Here is a 21,889-nt window from a genome sequence, read left to right as displayed (position 1 = left end):
CCCATAAATATATAATAATCTAGAGTCCTCTTTCAATCCACTACTGGATGAAGGCCTCTTAGTGCAGTGTCAGTCATGGAGATGTTTGACCATACTTCACCACACTGGGCAGTTTGGGTTGGTAAAGAGGAGTGGTGCTCAATGACCAATTCAAATATCACTCATGACTGATGTAATTTAATTCGGGTCACTGGATTCTTAGTCCCACGCGCTAACCACGGCAGGTTCATGGTTCGGATACTGCGGCTGTCTTACCACGGAAATACGCGCCGTCTGCTTCACAGTGGACGTTAAAGATCCTGTGGTGTCGTTCACAAGAGTGGGCCATTGTGTGCCGGCTGTCAAGCTCCAAATTTGGCACATTTTTCTTATTTACCCACATATTTCTCAATTGGAATTTACACGGAAATCATTACCCCCCCCCCCCCCCCCCCACTGTGAAAACTTGGCAGTTAGTATATGGCAGTTAGTACATGTAGAAAACCTTACACGCTTCATACGTCTCTTGTTTTCTCCCTGTGGCGGCTTTATATGAATTACGAAAATTGTAAATGGTTAAATCAATATATAGCAGACATGTAATAATTCATCTGATGTGACTTTTAGAAAACAGTTTGTTTGAAATCCAATTCATTTTTACACACACACACACACACTTCGATTTGTGAGGTTGAGAATCAGCTGGACTGTTGAACCCATGCCTTCCATGTAGCCATACGTGCAACAGTTAACTAGGATGAGTTTTGGCCATGACGCCCGCAATTGTTGTGCCTCTTCCTTGTTAAGGTGTCTGTGATCCGACATGTCTCAACGGAGGGAAATGTGTGGGGCCCAACATCTGCTCGTGCCCGTCCGGTTGGAAAGGCAAGAAATGTAACAAACGTGAGTTTGACATGCAGAAATGTGCTCGTTGGAGTTTGAGCCAAAGTGAATGTTGGGTTGGGGTACGAGAATAAATCGGTGGGTGGGAAAAGTGTGTGAGTGTGTTTTTTGGAGGCCATGGGGAGGGCAGGCAAATTTGCCAGGGGGTTGTGCGTATGGTTTCCTGTCGGGCAACATCTAAGTTCGTGAATGTTGACTCTTTATATATGTGTATAATAAAACCATCTGTTATGGGCTCCTTATTTTAAATTACTAAGCATGTCTTGTTTGTCTTACTGGTCCGCCTTGTTGATGTTTAGCTTGCACTCTAAGAAACATGCAATAGCAGTATAATCAAATTAACAAAATAAACTCAACAAAAACGTAACTCTCAACCTTGTTTTTTTTTATGAGTTCTCATTCAGAGGTATCAACTTTTTACGTATATCGAGAAATATGCCAGATTTACTTTTTCAGTGTGTCATTAATGAAATGTTACACATGTATGCTGTAACACACTTTGCACATTCGTTTTATATTTTGTGCTTGACAACAAAATTAGAGTGCTGAACTAGGAAAGCCTCAGGGAAGTGGTAAATGGTCCTGCATCCTTTCCAAAGCATCTTGAGTTTGACTCTAGGTCAGGCAAGTACAGGAAAAGGGCAATTTTCCAAAGTCTTCTTTACTGAGTGGAACAGCCCAGCTCTGGATTTTTTCAGTTGAGACAGTCTTCATTTGTACCATGTTTGATCAGCGTTAGCCTCAAAAGGTATTGCTTTAGAGATTCATCTGACATGTGCCATTGCAGATTATGTTTTTTTTATTTCAGTCAGGATCAGTGCGGGAAATATATTTGCTTACAGCAACAATACAGCTCACGTTGCACGATTTACTTTGCGACATTTCACGCCACGAAGAATGCAGCTGCGTGGAGCTCATTTCTGCGTCACGTTCCTGTTGGAATTACGAGAGCCTGTTGGATTGTTGTTGTTGGGTTGTTCGTTTGTTTTCCTCCACAGCAATGTGTCTACAGAAATGCAAGAATGGAGGCGAGTGTATTCGCCCCAATACCTGCCTATGTCCACCAGGCTGGGAGGGAGCGCAGTGCCAAAACCGTACGTCGCAGCTCAAAGCCTTGGCTTAATTGGGACCCTTTCTAAACCTTAGCTACACAATTTCCAGATGTTTCTGTGAAAGTTTGCTCCGCTACAGATTTTGCTTTAATTAAACAAAAAGCAAGAAGGAGAAGTACATTGTTCTTGTTCTTGGCTTTTCTATAAATTGCTTGCCATTCACAGTTGCTGTATTTTGTGAATATAATGTAAAATGTTTTAACCAAATAGATTCGTGACTTTAACTTTTGTTATCATTTATTTAATAACATGCTATCCACTTTGTTCCGTTATATTTTCGAAAAAATATAATATCTGTGATACAATCGCTATTCCTCTATTTCCATTCATGACCGAATAATTATCTGTATCTCTCTGTAGGGAGTGTCATTAGATGTGGTCTCATTTAGACGACATAATAACGTCCGATTACGATTGACTATTTTACGAGTGAAAGCTGCTGTCTGCTTTTATTTCGCTGTAATTTGACCCTGGGTGTGTGTGTTCTCTTCATAGCCACTTGCCGCACCAAGTGCCAGTTCGGGAGCAAGTGTGTGCAGCCCAACATGTGTGCGTGCCGTCCCGGATTCGCAGGCCTGGTTTGTCACAGAAAGGTGAGTACATTCCCCCTTTAAGAACCACCACGCGGAGTATTGAGATGCGAGTGCATTTAGATGCTGTATTAAACCCGAATTGCATTAGATAATTGTAGTAATTCCCCATCAGCTTTATTGTTCCGAAGCCAAACTAAAAGTGGTATTGTGACGTTTTGTGAAATGTGTAAACAGACACATAGCCTATGATGTGCATAACCTGGAGAGTGATTGTTTTTAAATCCCAATGATTAGTTAACTTTAGTTTTGTAAGTATATATGTCGGGCACATTGTGTCTAATAAGTATTATGATTTTTCATTCCACTTGCATTTGAGACTGAAAAATTGCATGCATTGCAACTTTTGCGTTGTTTTACCCAGATTACGTTGGGGTGAGCTGACAAGTAGAAGAATTTCTGGGAAATCCTTCATATATATACGAATGCTGCTCGCAAAACGAAGTGCTGCGCTGTTGCAGTGCCCACGTCACGCCACTGTGACGTGAGCTTCCACCTGAATGCGCTTGTTTGATTGGTGCTGCATCACTGTATACATGTCCTTGTGCTCAGAAATTATTATGCGATTTTTTTTTAAACAGGCCAAAAAAAAACTAAAATGTATAATTTATTTTATATTTCACAATAGAGCAGTGGTAGACAATGCAATTGCCACTTCTGCAACTGTTCACATAACCACTCGCTGTTCCACTCTGACAACCTGTGGTCACGTATCTACCTCTGTGCTCACTTCTTTAAACAACACAAAAGTATTGGGCCACTTCTGGGGCATTGCAGTTTTGTAGGATTTATTTAAGAGTACACGCAAACAATGCCTTTCTAATAATATTGTAACATGACCGTTTCAGATGAGAAACACTTATTCTGTATTGTAGTGCATTGCTAGGATTAACAGGCATCATGATATTCCTTGAAATATTTGGTTTTGTAATAATTTTAGAAGTTGTTTCAAGAAAATTTTGTTTTTGTATCACTTTGGTTTGTTGTGGTTATTGTTTTTGTTATTGGGATTTATTTTCTAAATACATTTTTATCATAGCCACGTGTGTGCACAATTGTCAGTCAAAATTTTTGACAGATGAAATATAATTAATCTGTCACTGCACCAGCAGCAAGCTGCCATAACAAGCTCACAGTAATTTGGCTGTGCGTGGTATCAAATGCATCACAATCATCCATCATACATAACCTCTTTTTACATTAAGTGGTATACTGGGAATACAGATCTTACCAGTTACACTGCTCAAGTCTGCTTCTCATTATAGCTGTTGAACTCCCGGAATGATATAAGTGTTATTGCACTGAACATTATGACTGGCTCCATGCCATGCTTTTCACGTACGTCCCACTTGTTCTCCCACAACTAATTCCCAATGCGACACATTACCTGCTTTCATAACTGAACATGTGTGTGCACTTATCACCTTCGCCAAAATAGTCTGTACCATGAAAGATAAAGGGTCTCCCTAACTCTATACGCTATGAAATAATTAAGATTGCACAGAAGAATTCTAGATTAGAAGCTTTCGTGACTGCAAGGATTCATACTCTTAGTTCTTTCGGTAAAGTCACGTAGGTAAAAAATGAAATTAATAAAAATAAAACAACAAAAATGACGACGTTTCGGAGGCAACACAAGTCTCCGTCATCAGGTGGGACCGTCACAGCCAAATTTTTTATCAATTTCATTTTTTACCTACGTGACTTTACCGAAAGAACTAAGAGTATTGCACAGAAGTTTTAACTGCATTCTTGAAATGTTGGAAACATATTTCTTATATACTTAAGCTAAAGTGCATGCCAAATAACCGAAAGCCTTGAGTCATCTGCAACTGCACATAACAGCAACATTCGGAACAATCACAGCCGAGATGTTGGCGACCACCACAGGGCACAATGGGGCACCATGGCGGCGAGATGTTAACTACCTCGCCTGGGATGCAGGAGGGCGTGGGTTCGATCCCGACCCTGACGCCTGCTGTATTTTTGGAGTTTCCGTGTTCTCCCCGTGGTCGCTTGGATTTATATGCAAGTCCTCCAGGTTTTCCCTCCACATTTAGAATCAACATGCATTTAAGAATATTTGCCTATTATACATCTCCACGTGATACGTGACTAAGTTGAGCTATCATTTGTGGCCAGGTCGCTTCGAAAAAATAGCTATATAGTTCAGTGGGCCTTACCTGGTCAAATAAAAAGTTTTAGTTTAAATCTCAATACCATGCGTGTCGCCAACACCATAGACAGACGCGTGGAAACTAAGAAGAATGAGACCCGATGAAATCGTCATAATACCAAGTGTGAAAATGCGTATTTTCATGGGCTTAGCTCAAACTGCTGTTTAATTACAATTCTGTAATAATAATGAACGATACTTTATGAGCACACTGTGTTTTGTTTCAGATATTTTGTTTTGGTTACTTTCAAATATTCACTTGGGACTACGCAACATTTATGGCATAAAACTCATTACCAAACCTCATATTTCATTATCGGCCTGTGGTATATAGTGTACGTTAGATATTGAAATGCCTGAGATATAATCAATTGTGTATATAAATATATACTGTATATTCACTTGCAATAAAAACACAATATGCGTCAATTGGCTACACAGTACAGTATGTATGTTGAACTTTTTTCACACCGTACGTAGCCAACCATGCTAATCGTAGGTGCAGATTACAGACACTTGAGATGTTTTTTAGATCTATGTATATGGTACAAATGTAATACTATGTGTTAACGCGACACGTTTTACAATAATTTTTACATTGGAAAACTGTAAATCATTGAAAATCTTTATTAAAAGTCATTTTCTATCTACATTTCTACGTTGATTTTTTTTGTTAAGAAAAAGTTGTACATATTTTAATATAATGTTAATACTCACTTGAAATTAACAGTTTTGTTCTAAGGTTTATATAAACAAAAAAATGCATTGGTTATTGATATTGGTATTGAAAACTGAGGCACATTACATGACACGTTAGAATGCTCTTCTAATTTCTAGGTTGTTCTTATGATGCACATACGGTATTCAAACTTGAACAATGTACAGTTTAATCATCTATCAATTACTAGACATATGCATGAATACAACTATTAAGATAAACCTCAGTTGTTGCTATGACCCGTAAAGCTCCATGGGCAGTGCATGATGAACTTTGTTTCAGAATTTTGTTTTTTATTCCTATACTAATTTACTAAGCAACGCCTCGCAAGAGTCCCCAAGACCTTCTCAAGTGAATCCTGCATTGGTATGTTTGGGCAACGCAATTACTGCAGTGTTTGGCGTGCGGGAGGAAATCCGAGTAACCGAAGCAAACCCCACTGCACATACGGACAGGATCGACACTCGACTCTATTATCCCTTGGCCAGCCCTGGCAACTCCACACCTACAACAATTGGCAAACCTTGGCGGTCACCCAACTAACTACATACTGCTCACACCTGCTTGGCTTCCGATATCCGACAACATCGTTACGGAGACACACGTAGACAGGGTCGCCGACAGGTCGGAGGGATAAAAGTGGTCATTTACCTGGGCCTCACACCAAAGAGGGCTCCACAACGGGCCTGTTTTTTTTGTGTGACTCATGAATAATAAGGATTCACGTGGCAATCTGCCCTGGGCCTCCAGGAAAATCTGGGCAGCCCTGCGCATGGTACACAGTCATCAAATATTGGGCCCGGCTGGATTGCTTGGCTTTAAACACAGTCTCGGGCGTTTGATAATGGTTCTCTGGTGTCCTGTTTTTTTGACATTGGAAGACATTAAGGCAGCAACATCTGTGCACTAGTGTTCCTGCTCCGGGTTGCTGTGCAGTGGCGTGATCATGCAATCACTCGAGTCGCACAGCGGGGACCTCGGTAGGAGTGACGGCAGCGGCAGACGTCGGGTGCCACGCACTTCCCTCCGTTGAGGCATGGCTTCTGGCACTCGGCTGGTGACGTGTGCAAAACAGCATGGTTGAGCATCACATATACTGAACTTTTCAATGAAAAATAACATTAAAATGTGCCTAACAACTGAAAACTTTAATCATTGCAAACTATATGTGGCTTATGGTTCGAGGTGGCATGAAAACTGTAAAGAAACGTCAGTGGGCTTGGGTTGGACACGTCCCGAGAAGGAATGATGGGCATATGGTCAAGAGTAGTGACAGAGCATCAGCCCAGTAACAGAACGTGTCCGAATGGTCATACACCGAGAAGATGGTGCGATAAAATCTGTGTGCAGGCGCTAGGTGGATTACATCACAAGATCATGATAATGAAAAAATAAGAATAGGTTTTACCTTTCTGGCAATAAAGCAGGTGTTAAGATGTTCAAACACCAAATAGAAACCTTTTGCAAGGAATCATGTCTGCATTAATCACACGTAATTGTGGTAAACATGCAAACACACATGCTCTGATAATATATGCATTGTGTTTGAAACTGATTGGTCTCTAGATGGACTGGACTATTGCATCTTTACTGCCCAATATTTTTTTAAAAAGTTTTTTTCATATTTATATATTTGTTCATAAGCTAGCTTCAGAGATTAACAAATAATATGTTATAGTGAAAGATAATTGCCATTTTAATGACTTTGTTATCCATGTTTGTGTGAAGCCTATTCTTAAACATTAAGCCACTAATGGTTAACTACCCTGATAATTTCATCAAGAAGATTCAAGAAATATGATGGAAAATAACTGACTTTTCTTGCAGACATGATTAGATGCATGAATTTTGAATATCAGAACCAATTTTATAAATCAATGTATGCATCTTTACACTGCTATTGGACATGCTGTGACGAGTCACCTATAATTGCTAATAGCGAGGCTTTGTTCACAAAGGGTGGTTATGAGAAAACGATGCCATAGGGTGCAAGGGCATCACCCCTGTAAACCAATCCCATGGCCTGTGCAGGCTCTTTGTGCACCTCTGAAACCATCTCAGTCCCATAGCCATCATAATAACAAGTATTAGCTGGCACATTAAGAAATAAGTATTCACCAATCTGGCAGGCTCCTCCATGCCAGCCTGGAAGGCAACTACAGATGTCTGGCACCACACACACACCTCCGTTTCTGCATCCCTGTGGACACATAGCTGCAAACAAAGCCAAGAAAGAGAACATACGAGATACATTTAACAAATAAATATCTTTACACCAAAGGTAGAACAGCAATACAGTACATATTCGAAAGTTATGGTTAACATAACATCGTTATTGTTTTTGCCTTTTTCTACATTTATTCCGTTTGTGATTTTTAATTCATGTTATGAGACGGAGTGTCCAATGGGAATGCTTGCAGAGCAGTGTATCACCCCATGTTAGAGAACAGCCAGAACTACTTCAATTGCCCGGTGATCCACACTTGAGGAGCTGCACTTTAAAGTATGTCCCGTTTGAGAGAAATTCAGGTCGCATGGCAAGCTGACTTTATATTTTACAGAGTTTAAATTTTGCCAAATTAAGTACATTGAAACCTCCAAATTTCACGTGTTGGATTTTTGTATGATCCCCGTCCCCACTGATGTGACTGGACTGAGACCATCAAATCACTTCACCTGAAACCCCAGTTGTAATCATTGGGTGGCTACCCAGAAAAACACTGCTCTTACCACTCACTACTCCACCCAGGCCACTTAGGTTATTAACGCAATGCCCCGAGGACCCATTAGTAGGCGTTAAGCGGCTGTCGCGATCCGAAGAATGGCGTATACCCTGGTGACAGCGCGCGCCTCCCCAGCCAGAGGGACACGAGCACTTGGAGACGCCGAGCACCGTCACGCACTGACCGCCATTCATGCAGCCCCCACTGCAGCTCGCTGTAGGGCAAGACGCAGGTTGGCGAGAGATGAGCTCACAACTTACAGTGAGGGGGGGATCGTAAAAAAAACACCCTCTCATACACTGATTACACTGGTATAATGTATTCCAACAGTTTTAATGTAATTTTGGGGTGCCGATTCCAAATATGGCATCAGTTTTTGTCTATCACATCAGGTTTTTCAGATATCAAATATTGCATTTTCAATAAAAACTGCAGAAGAAAAATATTAAATAAATGTGGATATCTACATAAATTGATATTATAAACACACTATCCTAAAAATAGAGCACCATATTTTAACACTAAAGCAGTCACTGACTCGCAACAACTTGCAATCATAAGTGACAGAGTTAATTTCGGATAAAATAAATGAAAATGGGGTATGCCGATAGCATAAAAATGAGATGTGATAGAGCAAATCTGAGATCAGATTTGAAATCAGCACCCTGAAATTAGTCTAAAACAGCTGCAAAATTCCAGGCCAGAAAAAAATGGGGGTTTTTTTGACCAGTGTTATTGATTATTAGAAGCAAAGAAAAATGGTATTGTTTATTGTAGTTTCATGAGTGAAGAAATGTGTTGACATGTTTTCAATGAATGTCTTAACATTCATATATATATATCATAACAGTCCACAACAGTGGATATGATGTACGTATAATATAATAAATGATTATATTGTACATGAAACTTGTCCTTATTTTTTCTCCAAAAAATAGACAATACAGTATTGTGATTTACCTACCGATAAATTTCTATATGTATACAAGTGGTCTTGTTAATTTGTATTCTTAAGCAAAAGTCTTATATATTTTAATAAAACGTTAATAATTACTTGAAATTAACAGTTTTGTTATAAGGTGTATATAAAAAATATATATGCATTGGCTATTGATATTGGTAACCTTTTGCAAAGTATTGAAAACTGAGGCACATTACATTAAAGTTGGAATGTTTTAGCACAAAATGGCATGCATGGCTCTAGTCTGAGCATGAATTGTGATGTGACGCGATAGTAAGCTCTCAGGCCCTATCAACGTCCATCCTCATGGCACCCATCCGATGTTTTCAGTCCATCTGTGTTCAACCAAGTAAAATGCAAATTAAGTGTCCCGTGAATGGGCCTTTATCATTGGTAAATATGTAAACAGCAAACATGTGAAGTCGAGAACGCGAAATGTGCACCTCGAGGAATAGTCATTATCCCATAGTAGTTCACTTTAATTTCAGTTTTGTTTCGTAAGGTTATAAATAAGGCAGACATAAAAAAAAATACCACGGTTGTGTGTGCTGCATTGCATATTGGCATGCCTCCATTAGTCTTCTTATCATTCCGCAAACAGACACGCGTTTCGTACACGATATAACCTGTCAAGAGACTTCACCTTTTAAAACGAACTAAATCGGCCATGCCAATTAAAGGTGAGCGTGGAAAAGCGGATGCAGTCGTTAAGGTTACTATATATATAGAAAGAGATTACGTACTATATAACAAAAACTCTACACCAAGTATGGTGGTACACAGGTGGTACACAGGTGGTACACAGGTGGTACACAGGTGGTGCACAGGTGGTACACAGGTGGTGCACAGGTGGTGCACAGGTGGTACACAGGTGGTGCAGAGGTGGTGCACAGGTGGTACACAGGTGGTACACAGGTGGTGCACAGGTGGTACACAGGTGGTGCACAGGTAGTGCACAGGTGGTACACAGGTGGTGCACAGGTGGTGCACAGGTGGTACACAGGTGGTACACAGGTGGTACACAGGTGGTGCACAGGTAGTGCACAGGTGGTACACAGGTGGTACACAGGTGGTGCACAGGTGGTACACAGGCTTGGAAACATCTCACGACCGTCGTCATTTGCACTTCCTCATACAGAGAAATACATTGAGTTGGCTAACGCTTACGTTTCCTTCACAGCAAAGAGGCAGGGCAGCCTGAATATTTATCGTTGGAGATTGAACAGCGGTATATTAGCGAAATAGCATTAAATATCAGTTTAACACGTAGGCTTTCGCGACGATATTTTAGTTTGTTTTAATCCCGAAAACACCTACATTGTATCTATTAAAACGAATGCTGTACTTCCACATGGTAAGGATATGTTGTCAATCCTGTGTGTACCGTCTCTTTACCGTACATTATATATACTTTTCAAACGTGTCCCGTAATAATTAATGAAGCACACATGTCTCTAGTACTCAAATGTTTACTTTGTACACAAAAACACTTTGTTTACATAACAATGTAGCATTATTATTATCATCGTTCGCGGGCGGGTTGCTGTGCTTGTCCCGTCGCTTCTAAAATCTGCCAACTGTTGTTTTCATGTTGTTATTATTTCGTGTCTACTGATTATGTGTATATGGTCGTCTTCTACAGCATCCTGAGAAGCTCTTGAACCTCCACGCGGAGAAATGTTAATTTATAATTACGTATCATCAGAATGTAATCATCTAATTAGTGCGCTAAACGCGCGTCGGAGCCCATCATCATCAGCACGAGACACGCCTGGAACATCTTTCCAAAGCGCACGAAGAAATTGTTGCGACACTGCTGCACCTCTCCACTCACAACTGTCGGCATTACTTTGGACCGGAGAATTAATAACGTGGAATGAATGCGCTGCGTGAAACGAGGATAACAAAAGTGAGCAGCAGCAGCAGCACCTTTTTGGCAGAATCGCCCCTCGAATCCCAGAGTGCAGCGGCATTTGGCAGATCTCAGGCACTCGCCGCCGTGCTTGCACTGCGGGTTGCACGTGGCTGTGAAGGGACAAATGAACAACAGCTCCTTCAATTCGGAAATACGTTATTGTACACACAAAAAACATTGCTCTCCTGTGCTAGTATAGAGACTAAAAGGTGGCATCATCCGGCTCGGTGGCAGCGAAGTGCGAGAGAAAACAAGTTTTAAAATTCCAGTCGGGGAGAATCTAAACCCTTCCTCCGTGGTCGATAAAATGATTATTATACCACGTTGTGGTATATCAATTAGTAGTCCTGAAACATTCAGACTCGCCCCCGCCATAGTAACGTGGAATCCCCACCATTCGTTCACTGCTATGTTCTGCGTTGCGGTTGCGCGAAACAATTTTCCCACATGGCAACGCCGAGCAATAGTAGCGTGTTGATATGCCGCGGGATGAATCCTGGACATCCCATACATGCCGACTTAGCCTTAAACAACGACTTGGTGCTGCGTACAAACATCAGCACTGGGGAAACATGCGGCCAAGCGTGGTGATGGCCAAACCACCCGCTCGTGTGCCGCGCAAGGTCGAACAGGTGATCGCTAACAGGACTTGCCCGGTCTGTGTAGGGTATACGGCAGTGGTGTATCGTGGTCGGCATGGACCCTGGTGTAAGGAATTACATGGGGGGGGGGGGCTGTCCAACCCCCCTCCTCTCGTTACTCGGAGCCTGAGCCCCATCCATCCCAGAAGCAGTTGTACCTCCCGCACAGGTACAGAGGCGATCTTTGATGACTACTCCCAGCGCAGGTGTGGCTACCCCCACAGGTGTGGCTACCCCCACAGGTGTGGCTACCCCGCAGGTGTGGCTACCCCTACAGGTGTCGCTACCTCTGCAGGTGTGGCTACCCCTACAGGTGTCGCTACCTCTGCAGGTGTGGCTACCCCCGCAGGTTTCGCTACCCCTGCAGGTGTGGCTACCCCTATAGGTGTGGCTACCCCCGCAGGTGTGGCTACCCCTACAGGTGTCGCTACCTCTGCAGGTGTGGCTACCCCTATAGGTGTGGCTACCCCTACAGGTGTGGTTACCCCCGCAGGTGTGTGTGTGTGCGCGCCCTGCGTAAGCGTGGCCCCCCGTGCAGGTGGTGGAAAGCTACCGTGCTGGCAGCGCTCTCCCTGGTATCCGTGCAGGCAGAAGCAGGTGTCGTTGCGCACACACAGTCCATAGTTGCGGCACGGCGGCTCGCAGCGAGCCCTCGACTCGTAGACGAACGGCAGGGCCAACCCGGCGGCGGCCGCGCCAGCGTCGGCGGATCGGAGTCCTTGGTGGAGGAGGAGGACGAGGTGGAGGAGGTGGATGAGATGGAGGATGCGCCCTGCGGGACGCATGGTGCGTAGCGCGGCACCACGGGGCCCACTGAGCGTACGAGACGCGGGGGTCTTCACGAGGGCCCTGCCACTACCGCTACCACCGTGCGCCAGCGCCACACCCGTGACCGTTCCTACAACCTCCCTGTCCCGCATCTCACATGCACGGCAGAGCTCACAAGGATCTCATTCATCATCTCCTCCACACCAGGCTTGCTCCAAAATAAACCACTCTCTGGCCCACATCTGCCCCACCCCCCACCACCCCCACCACGGCCAGGCTCACGGGGTCCCCAATGGTCACATCCCATCTTTGCGCTCCTCAACCCCCCTGCCCCACACGTCAAATCCCAAGGCAGGCGCGTGGGAACGATTTTGAAGTTAGGGGCAAGGAGTCACGAGGGCCAACGTTCAGTCGGCTCGGGAGTCTATGAAGGTTATTAATTGTGGAGTCCAGCATATGACTTGTCCCCTACACCCTCCCTCCTCCAACCCTACCTTTGTCCAAAAAGTGTAGGGCAACTTGCCTCTTGCACCACGTATATCCCACTCCGCTGTCTCAAGGCACATCCTACTTCTTCTTTATGAAAAATCAGAGTCCAACACCACAACGAAAAATGTCGAAGAACTGTTGGAAGCGGAGGACAGCATGCATTCGATATAAAATTAAAACTCGCCAAATACGGAAAAGTGGGACACATTCACAAAGTTTACCAATGAATATTGAGTTTATTATAGTCTTAATTCGTAAACCGAAAACATATATATAGAGTCAACATAGGTGAATTATCATACGTCAACTTCGGATGTTATAGCTACTGGTTATATGAAATGTATTAAAGTACACTAGTGTTATTATGACGTTAGGGACATATATTCGCTTATGGCTTAAACATGCACCTCTTGTGTTTATGATACGGTATTTGAGTCTTAGAATTCAAGGCGTAAAAAGATAATATGCCGTTATGCTCACATTCCGTTGTCATCATCATTTTATACTCAGTTTGCTCACACTGCCATGTTCACATGCGATTTGGGAATTCTTCTCTCCTGCAGTTAATTGTGTAAATGGCCTTGACTTGATGCCTTGACGTAGCTGTGGAGTAAGTTGAGAAGCATTGCTTCTACATAGGTCAGTTCTCATTAGGCCTGAAGGTTCGCATCTGCTAACTTAATTTTGTTTCCACAGCAAATGTCCATTGTAGCTGACAATGATCTACGGTTGTGTAGTGTGCTGATCTTAAGAAAAGTCCACAAAGCAATTATTTATTCAATAACAAAAACAAACCTTATATGCTATTAACATCACAGAAAATATAGGTGCAAACGTATGATTGTATACAAAGCCCTTGCCACGATTTCCATCTGAGGGTTGATAAAGGTGGTTCCAATCTTCTTGAACAAAACTCTCAAGCCATCTTTCAGCATATCTCCACAGCAGCAGTCCCCTCTCCACATATGCAGGGCTGCCCAGATGTTCCTGGAGGCTTGGGGCTGGAGGCCACTATTGCAATTTTTAATATTTCTGCTGATAATTCTTAAGGACAAAATTCATGTGCAGATCTTGATTTGAAGCTTTCGTGACTGCAGGAATCCATACTCTTTGGTTCTTTTGGTAAAGTCACATAGGTAGACAAATATAATAAAAAATAATATATCACGACATTTTGATCGTAACACAGGCGATCGTCCTCAGGCGGTCGAAACGTCGTGATATATTATTTTTTTATTTTATTTTTCTACGTACGTGACTTTACCGAAAGAACCAAAGAGTATGACGCGCAGTTGTCTAATTACCCTGCTCTTCGCTAAAAAAATATGGCCGTAATAAAAAATAATTTTGGTGGTTTAAATCAAGGCTTGTATTATACCATGTGTTGTGCAAGGTGTGACGGGAGGACTGAGCCTATGGTCACTGTTGTGCTTTTTGCTGTCTATAAATAACATGTTGTGTGTACTGTATTATTACTCGTTTATTTCCAGCCTGCACGTACATTTCTGTATGATGAGTTTCACATCATGTACAGAAAGTTAATTAAACTTAATATGAAATGTATCCTCTGGGGCTCAGGGCTGCTGACAGTGATGAGCACCATCCGTATGCTTGTTTAACAATAGAGACACTGGCTTTTTAACAATATTATTCCAGCATGAACAAATGAGTCGAAAAGCACCACATACACCGTAGTGTGTTCAGCTCAATTTGTTAAATTATTTACTCCACAATATAGCAAAATGAAAAACGTCCAAGCACATTTTCTTTGACACACACAACAATGCTAAGACAAATTTGCGGAAATGTTTACATTTATTTCCGCAACATAACATGCTTAAATTAGGCTTGCAAAGCAGTACATATATTTTTCAACAGATATGTTAGATTTTACTTAGATAATGGGTAGTCTTAATTGCTACATACAATCCTCGTCTTATAATTTACCTATATTTTAGACCTGGCGATACTATAACGTTATGGCACTCCGTCACAATGGCCCCTTGCAGTGCCTGAGGTGTGTGTGGCCTGCCAAAAAAAATGTTTGGCCCTCAGCACATGTACCTCACATTGGATACGGAGAGGTGGAGCTTTTTGCATTCTGCAGTTATCGTCATATATGCACCATATAGGCCATGTGAACCATAAACATTGCTATAGCCAGAAGACCAGCCCTCACTCGAATATAGTAACCCGAAAACCGCACTTGTGTTTTGCCACTTAAAAAGAAGTTTGGTAGCGCCACCTAGCCTTGATTGCTGGTCACGCACCTTTCCCCACATAACCCCCACCGAAACATCTCAACTGATCAAAAAAATACAGTTACCTGTGTTATGATTAGCAAATCTGAGCACAATCATAACACAAATCGTCACGTAAGCCCGAGGTATTACTCCATATTAGAGATGGTGTTAAACTAGGACGCGGATTAGTGTTGGTTACCATTACCCCCTACACAATCAATTATTTCAATTACGAGCTTATGGATTATTTTGATCCCAAATCCCTCGTGTCAGAAGAGAATACATTCCCATTAGGCACTCTCAGAAAACGGTGCAACACCTTGTGCCAGAGGATGGAATATGACTTCACAAACTAGTCATAGTCATGTATTTTCAACTGTTTTACTTAACTTGATTTTGGACGATTTTTGACCCCCCCCCCCTTCGTCACGCGGCGTCACAAAAGTCAGATCCCCCCCCCCTCAAATATGACGTCACAACGTTCTGCCCCCCCCCCCCAAATAAAACATGCTTCAAGTCGCTTTAAACTAGTATCATTGTAGTGCGTATTTAATGTGGGGAATTGTTAGGGTTACAGTGGCGTGGTTTGGAGCAGAAATTAACAAATTACTCTGTCTAGCACTATTTTACTTCAATTGTTTGGACTGTCCTGTTAATTTCATCAAAACTGTATATTTTTCCTTGTTTTAACTTTTCCTCCTTGACCATTGATCCCTGCTCCTTTTGTTCTGTATCAATATCACATTTGAACCTGGCCCTGCTGTTGCTAGCAAGTAAGCGCGTGACAGCTGCATGTGCATCGATCAGTATACAATAATTAACGTTTTTTTCGTATTCGTAATTGGTTCACATGACTCTTCCAGCCACGACAGGCCGCTATATTCACTAATATGTTACGATAAGCAATCACGACCCAGTCATTCATCACCGAATATCAGAATCTTTCAGAATGTGTGTTTATCCTGGATAATCTGATGAGCTGTAAAGCTCTTTTCACAGATGTCCAGTAGGGGCGGGGTCAGCATAAGGCCCACGATGACGTCACTCAATTTCAAACATGCCGTATGACGTCACCCACCTACCTATGACGTCACCTTACCCAATCCACCCGGCAGCAAACAAAAACTCAACCCCACCCACCCCGAACTCGTCTCATTGTCACCTCAACACGCCCCTTCGTGTCCAAGCAACCAACTCACGGGGCTTTCCTATTGGCTGCATTCTGGGGCGGACCAGTCGCTCAGCCAATGGAAAGCTACCATCAGGCGTCACTGCACCGATTGGGCGTGGGAGTCCGCCCCCCCCCTTTATTCGTTGCGCGCGTTGAGGAAAGGGTCGTCGGGTGGGGGGGGCGGGGCTATTGGGTGGAGGGGGCGTGGTAGTATGGTAGAGGGGGCGTGGCCATAGTGGAGGGGGCGGGGCTATTGGGTAGAGGGGTGTGGCCGTATGGTATAGGGGGCGGGGCTATTGGGTGGAGGGGGCGTGGTCATGTGCTAGAGGGGCGTGGCCATAGTGCAGGGGGCGTGGCCATAGTGCAGGGGGCGTGGTCATAGTGCAGGGGGCGTGGCCATAGTGCAGGGGGCGTGGTCACAGTGCAGGGGGCGTGGTCACAGTGCAGGGGGCGTGGCCATAGTGCAGGGGGCGTGGCCATAGTGCAGGGGGCGTGGTCGTGCGCTCGGTCACGTGGTTCTCGTTCTGGAAACCTCGCCTCGCGCATCATGGACGGAACCGGAGACCGATCGACGTAAGGCGATCTCTTGCTAATTTTAGCCGTTTTCAAAATAATAGTTACATTGCTAATTGCAAATGAACAGCTTATGTTTACGTTTCAGCGCCGTATCGTCGCTGCGGTGGTTATTTTTTTTGCCGCTCGCATCGGCGGCCTTCGGCGAGGGCTTAGTCACTGTGGGACTAGATGCGCTAGGCCGCCGGTCGCCATGTGCTTCTAATTGAAACTGCTGCGGCTACTACCGCTTCTAATGTTTGTTCACATGGTACTGTTGCTGTATCAACTACTGATTCGGGCACTGCGAATCATACCGGTTCATTTGCTTCTCGTGATGCTACTACGTTTAATGATGTTGCTTCATCTGCTTTTTCGGCTAGTTAGAATAATGCCGTTGCTGTTTCATCTGCTTCTAATGCTGCTCCAGGGGCTTGTGGTTATGCTTCTACGTTGGTGTTCCTCAGAAATGCAGCTAATTGCTGCTCGGCGACTGCTTCCGCGTTATTTTCGGGTTTGCTACATCAGCCGTTGCTCTTGTAAACCGACGGTGTTTAGGGGGGCGTTCTGCTTGGGGGAGATGTTTTCCACCGCCCTGGTTCGTACGAATTGCCGCCGTGCCCCCCCCTGCCGACTTCCAACCCACTTCCATTCAAACCTCTTCGACCGCCGCGTTGGCTTTGCCGCCGAGCAGCAGCGTCCCCTATGGAGGATTGGGCGGGAAGAGCGCGCGTGCCGCCGCCGCCCCTTCCAGGGGTTTCGAATAGAGTGTAACTGGAACAAATACTGTGCTGAAGAATCCGCAGTTTGTGTCATTTTTCCCCCTTTCGTTCTTTTGTACGCAAGTGACTTTTTAATATTCGCGCCCGCACGTCAAGATAAATGGACTCTTCGCTCGCGACCGAGCCCTGGCCCACGTGCTCGGTGCATTGGTTTTCTATTGTGTACTCGGGCGTTTGTCGTGATACACGGCAATGCGTTGTTGTGCTGTTGCGGCCTATGCGCGCATATATAGTAGTTTGATTGTATGCCCTTTTGTGTTGCCACAGACACGCCGCCTCTGCGAAATGGTACGACAGGAAGGAGTACGTGTTCCTGGATTTTTGCATAGAGGACAGCAAGGACGTGACCGTAAAATTTGAAAGCGGAAAGCTCTTGTTCAGGTGGGCGTCGCCTCGTCACAATGAAACAGCGCAGTACACATTTTGCTCGGATATTTTGCGTCTATAAATGTACGACGGCGTGAAGGAGGCATTTGTGTGTGTGAAATGTTAATATTTTTTGTACTCATCCTACAGCTGCGTGGGAGGAAGCGATAAAGAAAAATACCACAATGAAGCTGAGCTCTTTGAACAAATCATTCCAGAAGTAAGTGCATTTCTGCGCTCTAGTAATAATGTCTACCCGTTGCGGCAATTACGAACATAATGCTACTGTTTATTTGAAACTGAATTACTTCTTTGCTACACCAGGATTGCAAACACAAGCGTACAGACAGATCAATACATTGCTTAATGAAGAAATCCAAGTCTGGAGTGGCTTGGCCTCGGCTCACCAAAGAAAAGAGCAAGGTACATTTGTTTGCGAATCCCTGTACTTTATTGCTTTCATACGTCGAGTTTCTGCCTGGTTATTATAAGGCAAGTGCATTGAATCAACGTCCTGTAGTACTTCCTGTTGTACTTTGGACGCAGCGCCATGGCTCGTGTTCAACAAGCTGCATCGGCTGTACAAACCTGAAATCTATCCACCAAACCATGTGGGTGTTCAATTTCGTGAATCTATAATTTACGGTGGTCAGTATGTGGGTCTGTGGTGATGGTGGGGGAGCATACAAGTATAGCACAACAATGGATCTTGCTGCACTACCCTATTGCCCACGGCTGAGCTCTCCACACCAGTTCACGTGCTGTCCAGGCCCATCCCAACTTCGTTTTCGAGATCTGATGAAATTATACGTGCATATCGGGTGATTTTAGCATCTTTTTCTAGCCACCAAGAGCCCCACCTGCTGTAGCAACAACATTTTTATTTGCTGTCGTAAAATATAGTACCTTGGGATCTTGGGTGGATCTTGGGATCTTTAATGATTATATTGCCGTAATCTGTTCTTTGTGCATGTTATTAATACTTGTGTTATATTGTCATTGCAGCTGAAGTGGCTGTCTGTCGACTTCGACAACTGGAAAGATTGGGAGGATGAGTCTGATGAAGAAATGGGAAATTTTGACCAATTCTCTGATGTATGTATTTAAACTTAAATTATTGTACTACTATTTTTTGAAAGGTCATTAATATTTGGAGCAAACCTGGAATAAAATTGTGTACAAAACCATACTTGGCACAACAATGACAAATGGACATTAACAGTTGCACTCGGTTATCAATTTCAGCAGGTGCCCTGTTTTTGTAAACTGTATGAATTAATCACCCCACTTGTGCTCATGAAAAAAAATCTAGATTAATATTTGAACATGTTGATTTTTTATTTAAAATGCATTATGTACATGTTAAGAATGTGACTACAGTATTTCAAATTGCTCCATTATAAAGGCTATGTGAGACAAGAGGTGAACATGGGTATATTGAGATACATGTAACTAAAGTATTTTATTGCGAGAACAGCAATGTTAAGATTTTCCGTGCCGTACTGAGGCACAAAGGACATTTCGAATTCTATTGGTATGTGGCTAATGAGAATCGTTGCAACCAGGCTTATGACAAACATTAATTTGACTTGTAAATAATATATGTCGTTATTTATATTGGAGACTGCACACTTGTGGCTTCTATCCTTCGGTTAATTTATGTATTGTCTTCGTCTGTTATAGATGATGAACAAGATGGGAGGTGAAGATGAAATGCCTGACATGGATAGTATGGAAGATGACGTAAGTTATTTTGTACTTTATTTTACAGAACTGGATATTCATGTTATAATTATATTAATACTCTATATGAATACTTTGTACTCGCTGGTAGTCTTTAGGGAACATTGTTGGTTTTTAAAAAGTAAAACCCTTGCATTTGTTTTTCCAGGATGGAGGTACCGACAGTGATGATGAAAGTAAGTACTGCCCAGGATTATGAAAAATAAGAATAGGTTTTACCCTTTCTGCCAATAAAATAGGTGTTCAGATGTTCAAACACCAATAAATACCTATTGCAATGAATCAAGTCTGCATTCACCACACGAACTTGTGATAAAACATACAAACAAATGTTCTGATAATATATGCACAGCCTTTTAAACTGATTGGCCTACACCAGGACAGCCTTCCTGATGGTCTAATCTCACCAGTGTCCGACCAGAGAATGTCAAATTGAGAATTCCCATAAGTAGTTTTACATTTTCTTATTTTATTTTTACTTGTGGATAAAATGTAACAAATATTCTTTCTTCCAACAGAACTTCCCGACTTGGAGTGAAGTGGACACGTGGCAGCTTTATAGGAACCATCCCATTTACTGGCTGGTTTAGTTTGTTTTCATGGTTTAATTCACAGGGATTAAGTTTTTATCATCTATGCTTAAATGTATCCTACACATCCACATTGCAGCAGTTTGTGTATTAAAATGACTATACATTCTAAGAAGGTAGTATGGGAGGTAGCCATAAACATTTTCCAACGAATTAAAATTCTGGACATTGATCAAGATCCACGTACAAATGTGCTGCTTTATTTTCCATTTTAAAACGTTTAATAAAGACCTTTGTAACTAATATTTGAACTTTAGTTTGTGAATTCCCAAATTGGTAAAATACGCAAAAAGTCAAAACTTCACTTGTCAACCAACGTGTAGGAGAACTCAGTGCATTTCTCAGGCCATATAAAGCCATGAAAAAAACAATCATTGTCCTTGAAATTATTTCTTATGTCTGGAGTAGATTTTGATTTTTTTGTTCACATGTTAGGTGACATTAACTTTTTACCAGCAGTAAAACTTCCACTTGCACTATGAGCGACATCAGTTCCTGCAATTTTGTGGTCGTGTGATAATTATTGTAATGTTTCAACCAATTTAAATGATCAATTTGGATTAATTTGACTTGTCCACGATTGAGCAAAATTACACTTTTGCTGACCAACATCTTGACATAACTCAAATGTGTATGCTTAATAAAGTATTGGCCAAATGTCCATTACAGAATCCTTAACAACCTTTTTGACCCATCTGAATAAAGGAATTCCAGAATTGAGCTTAAGATTTTACTGACTAAATGCAAACTCTATTCTGACTTCCCTTAATATTGTCCGTTTCAATGTGTTTTACAAAAGGTGTAATGAACTAAAGCGCAACCCTGAGCCACCTTGTGTTTTAAAACTTAAGCTTCACGATATGGGTTTCAGGTATTGAAATAAATGGGTGACATTTTAAAAAGTGATTTAAACTAATTTGTCACTAAGTGAATCTGAAATTTTATTTCCATATTTTGGTCTTGCCATGAGAATCTGGAGTGCTATATTTTGACCACATGTCCATTTTAATCAAATGTAGCTATTAAAATTGGCAAAGCAGATGCATGCAATTAAATCTTCATTTTGGCCTGAATATTTTCATATAAAACTTCTTTGGATCAACAAATGTTACAAAGCTGTTGGAAGTCAATGTTCCTGAAAATTGGTCCTTTGATCCCAATGCTTATAGGATAATGTTACCACTTGTAAAAAATGCATGTGGCAATTTAACAGGCCTTCATTGAATCAGTTTATCAAAATTTGAATCGCTTCCACTTAAATATGGGCAATTGGTACATCTCGCAGGCATTTCACTTCTCGTTCAGCTGTACATCTGTCCACATTCACATTTTACAAAAAATGTGAATCAACTTTAAAATGAATTTAGGGAAGTGCAAAATACATCCTACTGAAATCGTGAAGTATTCCACACCTTCCACAGCCAGGCATTTCTGCAGTTTAATGTGATTATTCACTTCTAAGTTAGG

At 42.4% G+C, this 21,889-nt stretch overlaps 3 protein-coding genes across 4 annotated transcripts in view; 2 read left to right on the top strand and 1 right to left on the bottom strand.

The window, feature by feature from the left end:
- Window positions 1-5,176, top strand: part of LOC133346047 (von Willebrand factor D and EGF domain-containing protein-like) — a 64,273-nt gene extending 59,097 nt beyond the window's left edge. For both annotated transcript variants that reach the window (XM_061557337.1, XM_061557336.1), the window contains 4 exons: window positions 787-882; window positions 1,881-1,976; window positions 2,490-2,587; window positions 2,949-5,176. In XM_061557337.1, coding sequence (XP_061413321.1) covers window positions 787-882; window positions 1,881-1,976; window positions 2,490-2,587; window positions 2,949-2,963 — 305 coding nt within the window. In that variant the 3' untranslated portion in view covers window positions 2,964-5,176. The remainder of the gene's footprint in view (window positions 1-786; window positions 883-1,880; window positions 1,977-2,489; window positions 2,588-2,948) is intronic.
- A 227-nt stretch (window positions 5,177-5,403) lies between these two features.
- Window positions 5,404-12,678, bottom strand: LOC133346048 (von Willebrand factor D and EGF domain-containing protein-like). The gene is made up of 5 exons (XM_061557338.1): window positions 12,272-12,678; window positions 11,092-11,187; window positions 8,311-8,415; window positions 7,597-7,692; window positions 5,404-6,532 (listed from the first exon to the last, which is right to left on the bottom strand). Exons 1-5 carry the CDS (start codon window positions 12,636-12,638, stop codon window positions 6,423-6,425), a joined length of 774 nt encoding a protein of 257 aa, XP_061413322.1. The 5' UTR covers window positions 12,639-12,678; the 3' UTR covers window positions 5,404-6,422.
- Window positions 12,679-16,840: 4,162 nt separating this feature from the next.
- Window positions 16,841-20,793, top strand: LOC133346046 (prostaglandin E synthase 3-like). Its single transcript, XM_061557335.1, has 8 exons — window positions 16,841-16,962; window positions 17,991-18,104; window positions 18,240-18,309; window positions 18,414-18,512; window positions 19,095-19,184; window positions 19,773-19,832; window positions 19,981-20,008; window positions 20,351-20,793. The coding sequence occupies exons 1-8, from the start codon at window positions 16,937-16,939 to the stop codon at window positions 20,368-20,370; spliced, it is 507 nt and encodes a 168-aa protein (XP_061413319.1). The 5' UTR covers window positions 16,841-16,936; the 3' UTR covers window positions 20,371-20,793.
- Window positions 20,794-21,889: the final 1,096 nt, after the last annotated feature.

This window comes from Lethenteron reissneri, chromosome 23 (assembly GCF_015708825.2).
Source record: "Lethenteron reissneri isolate LAM-NWPU_2019-01 chromosome 23, ASM1570882v1, whole genome shotgun sequence".
In the NCBI taxonomy this organism is placed as follows: Eukaryota; Metazoa; Chordata; class Hyperoartia; order Petromyzontiformes; family Petromyzontidae; genus Lethenteron; species Lethenteron reissneri.
This window is presented reverse-complemented; position numbering and strand designations above follow the sequence as displayed.